Source organism: Salmo salar, unplaced genomic scaffold (genome assembly GCF_905237065.1).
Source record: "Salmo salar unplaced genomic scaffold, Ssal_v3.1, whole genome shotgun sequence".
In the NCBI taxonomy this organism is placed as follows: Eukaryota; Metazoa; Chordata; class Actinopteri; order Salmoniformes; family Salmonidae; genus Salmo; species Salmo salar.
Genome location: NW_025549467.1, coordinates 187,800 through 195,058, shown reverse-complemented (window position 1 = coordinate 195,058; position 7,259 = coordinate 187,800). Strand labels below are relative to the sequence as shown.

General features: G+C 39.1%; 1 protein-coding gene across 3 annotated transcripts; it reads right to left on the bottom strand.

The window, feature by feature from the left end:
* Positions 1 to 726: 726 nt before the first annotated feature.
* Positions 727 to 6,354, bottom strand: LOC123738282 (galectin-1). 3 transcript variants are annotated; one of them, XM_045713333.1, is made up of 4 exons: positions 6,293 to 6,354; positions 5,914 to 5,993; positions 3,767 to 3,938; positions 727 to 2,480 (listed from the first exon to the last, which is right to left on the bottom strand). In XM_045713333.1, exons 1-4 carry the CDS (start codon positions 6,305 to 6,307, stop codon positions 2,334 to 2,336), a joined length of 414 nt encoding a protein of 137 aa, XP_045569289.1. In that variant the 5' UTR covers positions 6,308 to 6,354; the 3' UTR covers positions 727 to 2,333. The 3 variants fall into 3 exon arrangements, with proteins under 3 accessions (XP_045569289.1, XP_045569288.1, XP_045569290.1); XM_045713332.1 differs by lacking the exon at positions 6,293 to 6,354 and adding an exon at positions 6,253 to 6,284; XM_045713334.1 differs by lacking the exon at positions 6,293 to 6,354 and adding an exon at positions 6,193 to 6,263.
* Between the last annotated feature and the right edge of the window lie 905 nt (positions 6,355 to 7,259).

Here is a 7,259-nt window from a genome sequence, read left to right as displayed (position 1 = left end):
TAAGACGAGGGGTGGTGGCGTGTGTCTATTTGTCAATAACAGCTTGTGCCCGATGTCTAAAGTTAAAGAGGTCTCGAGGTATTGCTCGCCTGCTGTTGATGGATGCCTTGGCCTCATTCTCAACTGGCTTGTAATTGAAGCTGCAGTCACTCTGAGGGACAACCTCTCACATGGCCCGTGATATATTGTCCCTTTGGGAGTCTGGGAGAGTGGACAGGACAGTTCAGGACAGGACAGGAAAGGAGTGGGTCTGAAGAACATAAGGCATCTAAAAGTAATTCCTTTTCGGTGATAGGAGAGATTATACGTATAGCTTGGATTCTCACGTGGTCTTTTTATACCTTGATGCTGTATACCCCAGTGGATCCCCACCTTCCAATTCACACTCAGGAAAATCTGTTCTTGTGTGTAGGAGTACACCAGATAATACTCTCTCAAGGGCTATTCATGAAGTCTTTATAGTGTTTGATCTGATAAAGATGTCGTTTTATAGATTCCAGGTGAACCAGCAAGACACACACAAAACATTCCACAGAAGTGGGTGTCACCCAAATGGAGGAATCTCTTCTTCTTTTTTTTAAAGCTATATCGAAAGCCTTGAAGCTTGGGAGTTCAACTTTGGGGACAATTATACTCTAAGAAAATAAGATCGTTTAAAAAAAACATTTAAATGTATGGAATAGGGCTACAATGTTATCATGGAACTAAAGAAACGGAATTCACTACTTAATGATGCTGAACTTTATTGATGACATGACATGTATCCATTATGTTTTGCTTCATTAAATGTATACAGAAAATAACATTTTCAAATCATCATACATTTTTTTTGCCATGGAGTCAATGGCTATTCTATTTTCTGCTCAGTAATTGTTGACGCAATCTGTCGACGAGAGACACGGTCAGTCATAATGTAATCATTTGGTCTACTACAGTATCAGAACATGAGAGATTAGGTCAGTAATAATGTAATCATTTGGTCTACTACAGTATCAGAACATGAGAGATTAGGTCAGTCATAATGTAATCATTTGGGTCACTACAGTATCAGAACATGAGAGATTAGGTCAGTCATAATGTAATCATTTGGTCTACTACAGTATCAGAACATGAGAGATTAGGTCAGTAATAATGTAATCATTTGGGTTACTACAGTATCAGAACATGAGAGATTAGGTCAGTAATAATGTAATCATTTGGGTTACTACAGTATCAGAACATGAGAGATTAGGTCAGTAATAATGTAATCATTTGGGTTACTACAGTATCAGAACATGAGAGATTAGGTCAGTAATAATGTAATCATTTGGTCTACTACAGTATCAGAACATGAGAGATTAGGTCAGTAATAATGTAATCATTTGGTCTACTACAGTATCAGAACATGAGAGATTAGGTCAGTCATAATGTAATCATTTGGGTCACTACAGTATCAGAACATGAGAGATTAGGTCAGTCATAATGTAATCATTTGGGTTACTACAGTATCAGAACATGAGAGATTAGGTCAGTAATAATGTAATCATTTGGTCTACTACAGTATCAGAACATGAGAGAATAGGTCAGTCATAATGTAATCATTTGGGTTACTACAGTATCAGAACATGAGAGATTAGGTCAGTAATAATGTAATCATTTGGTCTACTACAGTATCAGAACATGAGAGATTAGGTCAGTCATAATGTAATCATTTGGGTCACTACAGTATCAGAACATGAGAGATTAGGTCAGTCATAATGTAATCATTTGGTCTACTACAGTATCAGAACATGAGAGATTAGGTCAGTAATAATGTAATCATTTGGGTTACTACAGTATCAGAACATGAGAGATTAGGTCCGTAATAATGTAATCATTTGGGTTACTACAGTATCAGAACATGAGAGATTAGGTCAGTAATAATGTAATCATTTGGGTTACTACAGTATCAGAATACATTCTTTGAAGTGATTACTAAAACATTTAGTTTGCTCTTTCTCACCAAAACAAGTAAAACATTGACTGATATTTCATCCGGCCAAGATGTGTGTGTGTGTAACACGTCTGTATTTGTAAAGGAATGTAATTAGTTGACAGTATCCTAACCTCATCCCCAGTTGTCCCTTGTGTTTAGTGTATGTCAGAATATTCTTACAACAAAACGTACCATGGTCACCCCATATTTCCATTTAGTATTTGATACAGGCCATTGATCCTGTCTTACTACCCATTGGTCTAACACTATATGTAGCTCCGCCCACTTGCTTGTGTGTCATTGGGCCAGAATGCACCGGAAGTTGGAAGACCTACGAAACAAATTGCCAGGCTACACAAGGTGGATGTTATGGGTCTCTTTAGTAGATCTTAAAGGCGGTGAGCTTCAAGTCCCCTCTGATACGAACGTAGGTAATGACTTCCAGGACGTGACGGTTGGGGAACTTGATCACATGTCCATTAGGCATCTCCACTTCAAACACATCTCCGGTCAGCTTCAGGACAATCTTGAGAGAGAGAACGGAGAGAGGAAAGCCGTCACTATGACAACACTTTGACTTACTCTAACACCCACATGGTTTCATTGTTACATCACTATATGCCTAGTTCAACTCTGACTTGCCTAGTTCATTAGAGGTTAAATACATTTAAAAATAAATATACGCCAAAGATTATCCATTTATCTAGTAATAAAAGGCTGTACTGCAGTACTGCATGCTCGATAATCCAGTCAGTATGATATAACTTATAACTAACTACACTGAATAATGCAGTCAGTATTTAATAACTCATCACTAACTAAACTGAACAATCTTAAAGGGATAGTTCAGGATTTTGACAATAAAGCCCTTCATCTACTTCCACAGAGTCAGATGAACTCGTGGATATCGTTTGTATGTCTCTGTGTCCAGTATGAAGTTAGAGGTAGTGAATCGTCCAGCATATAGTTAGAGGTAGTGAATCGTCCAGTATGAAGTTATAGGTAGTGAATCGTCCAGTATGAAGTCAGAGGTGGTGAATAATCCAGTATGAAGTCAGAGGTGGTGAATCATCCAGTATGAAGTTAGAGGTAGTGAATCGTCCAGTATGAAGAGGTAGTGATTCGTCCAGTATGAAGTTAGAGGTAGTGAATCGTCCAGTATGAAGAGGTAGTGAATCGTTCAGAATGAAGTTAGAGGTAGTGAATCGTCCAGTATGAAGAGGTAGTGAATCGTCCAGTATGAAGTTAGAGGTAGTGAATCGTCCAGTATGAAGATAGAGGTAGTTAATCGTCCAAAATGAAGTTAGAGGTAGTGAATCGTCCAGTATGAAGAGGTAGTGAATCGTCCAGCATGAAGTTAGAGGTAGTGAATCGTTCAGTATGAAGATAGAGGTAGTGAATCGTCCAGTATGAAGAGGTAGTGAATCGTCCAGTATGAAGTCAGAGGTAGTGAATCGTCCAGTATGAAGTTAGAGGTAGTGAATCGTCCAGTATGAAGTTATAGGTGGTGAATCAGCAAAAAAGATTGCTAGTCTTTGTGTACAGCTAGCATACTTTCAGTCTTTGCACTAAGCTAGCGCTAACACAAGTTAGCATTGGCACGCAAAACTACCTTTAACTTCCGTCATAGTGGACTCAGAGACATAAAAATGTTATCGAATAGTTCATCGGACTCATCCCTTTAAGAAATACCACAATGCCCTTTTTTCCTCAAATATTATATTTTCATTTATTTAAACATTTGTATATATCCGGACAAACATCCACCTTGGTCCAGTCAGGACCCTCTTCCCATCCCAACAATTGTCCCACCTTGACAGTAGAACCCCTTTGGAGGTCACTGTATTTCTCTCTCTCCTCATGACCCCAGCAGCCGTCAATCTTTGAGTTGCACACAAGCACAGCGCCGTCAGTGTCATCCTTAAAACGTGGGTTGAAGTGCAGTGCCAGGTGATCTTCGTCACAGCCCAGTTCTATCTGGAACCTGAGGTTTGTTCAACAAGGGAAATAATTCGCTATCATATTCCATTTGAGCTAGCCGCAAACGTTCGGTAACATTAGGAATCAGTCCGAGAAGGGTAGTGTGCGGCGAACATAAGTGTCTGTTTTGGGTCTAAACTGCCAATACAAATAATAATGTGTCCATGTAGGCTTTCTATTGCATGTAGTAGGAATATGAAGTCATTAGCAGTATGACCACAGTAATCATAGCTGTTTGTTGTTTCACCCCAACATTTTGGAATGTTCATTCAAATCGTTCAATTGAAATTGTTGCTAAGTAACATGTTCGCCGCAAACAGAACCCTTCTTGAACTCACCTCGTCACATGTGCAATAGGAAGTCACAAGACAAATCATTCCAGAAACCCCACTACATGTCTGCACTTCTCTAACATGAATTGGTTTCACACATACAGTATACCACATACAGTACACCGCATACAGTATACCATATAGAGTATACTAGACATACAGTATACCACACATACAATATACCACATACAGTATACCACATACAGTACACCGCATACAGTATACCATATACAGTATACCACATACAGTATACCACACATACAGTATACTACACATACAGTATACCACACATACAGAATACCACATACAGTGTACCGCATACAGTATACCGCATACAGTATACCGCAGACAGTATGCCACATACAGTATATGCCACATACAGTATATGCCACATACATTATATCCCACATACAGTATACCCCACATACAGTATACCCCACATACAGTATACCACACATACAGTATACCACACATACAGTATACCACATGCAGTATACCACATATACAGTATACCACATACAGTATACCACATACAGTATACCACATATACAGTATACCACATATACAGTATACCACATACAGTATACCACATATACAGTATACCACATACAGTATACCACATACAGTATACCACATACAGTATACCACATACAGTATACCACATATACAGTATACCACATACAGTATACCACATATACAGTATACCACACATACAGTATACCATATAGAGTATACTAGACATACAGTATACCCCACATACAGTATATCCCACATACAGTATACCACATACAGTATACCACATATACAGTATACCACATATACAGTATACCACATACAGTATACCACATATACAGTATACCACATATACAGTATACCACACATACAATATACCACATATACAGTATACCACACATACAGTATACCACATACAGTATTACACATACAGTATTCCACACATACAGTATACCACATATACAGTATACCACATATACAGTATTCCACACATACAGAATACCACATACAGTATACCACCTACAGTATACAACATATACAGTATACCACACATACAGTATACCATATAGAGTATACTAGACATACAGTATACCACACATACAGTATACCACATAGAGTATACTAGACATACAGTATACCACACATACAGTATACCACATAGAGTATACTAGACATACAGTATACCACACATACAGTATACCACACATACAGTATACCACATAGAGTATACTAGACATACAGTATACCACACATACAGTATACCACATAGAGTATACTAGACATACAGTATACCACACATACAATATACCACATACAGTATACCACACATACAGTATACCAACACTAAAGCATTCTCCATTCTTTAGTCTTTAGAACAAACATTTGTGGAACTGATGGTTTGTTTTTCAGTTATTCTTCTAAATGAATGTGATGGGTCTCTGGGTGTGATTTCCAAACCAGACCAGACCAAACCAGACCAGACCAGACCAGACCAGACCAGACCAGACCAGACCAGACCAAACCAGACCAGACCAGACCAGACCAGACCAGACCAGACCAGACCAGACCAGACCAGACCAGACCAAACCAAACCAGACCAGACCAGACCAGACCAAACCAGTTAAATGTACGTACCCCTTCGCCTCATGCAGAATCCTCCCCTCCACTTTCAACTGGTCTCCAGCTCTCAGCTTCACATTCTTCAGCTCAAGTTCCTGTTGTTAAGAAGCATATAGTTGACTATCTTTGAACATAAGGTGAAAGGGATCGTCTTTTAAATGTGTCACGTTTGGTTTACTTTATGCTATTCAATCATTTATCTCTGGCTTTTGATAATCATTGTAATCACAATTTACAGTTTATGTCCCACTAATATTGTATAGCGATGTACATAATAGTAACCAGATCATTTACCCAGCAACACATATCTCAATGCAGTAAACATGTAGGTTACAAAGCCTGTTCAATATGTACCTTTATTATCCACACGAGCATGAAGGTTAATAAGACTTACCATTGGCTTTGCCATGTTGTCACTGGTGGTGAAAAGCAGTCCTGAATCTACTATGGGATGGGACAAGAGAAGCCTCTATGCTGAGACAAAGAGAGATTAAAAGGTGAGGTTATAAGTCCAGCCCCCTTCACATATCACTAACTGATTAGCATGATGAGGGGGTCAAGAGGTACTTCATGATGATTCAACCCACAGCTGTTTGATTATCTCACTTAGCCTAGAGCCCAATACTGGGCTTTAACAAGGAGCTTGCTGACAGTATAGACAGCTTACTACTGTACTGCACTGATGATGTCACTCATACTGAACAGCCTGCTCTTTGATCTGTAATCAACTGTGATTGATCAGTACTCAAATGCCACTATGTTGAGAGAGATAATATTTTTTCCACACACAGGACTATACTATGGTACAATAGAGAGAAAAAGAGAGAGAGAGCATGGCTGTAACGGCCGTCGTCAGAAAGAGACCAAGGTGCAGCGGAGGATGTGTTCATCATTAGGAATTTTAATAAACGAAAGAACACGACAAACAAAACACGAAAAGAAACGACAGCCAAACAGTCCTGTCAGGATTAACTCTACACAGAAAACATTCACCCACAAACCCCAAAGGAAAAACAGGCTGCCTATGTATGACTCCCAATCAGCAACAACGAACTACAGCTGTTCCTGATTGAGAGCCACACACGGCCAACCAAAGAAACAAACCAACATAGAAAAATAAACATAGAACGCCCACCCATGTAACACCCTGGCCTAACCAGGGTGTTACCATGGTAATGATCAGGGTTCTGGTTCATGGTAATGATCAGGGTTATGGTTCATGGTAATGATCAGGGTTATGTTAATGATCAGGGTTATGTTAATGATCAGGGTTATGGTAATGACCAGGGTTTTGGTAATGATCCGGGTTATAGTAATGATCAGGGTTATGGTAATGATCAGGGTTATGATCCATGGTAATG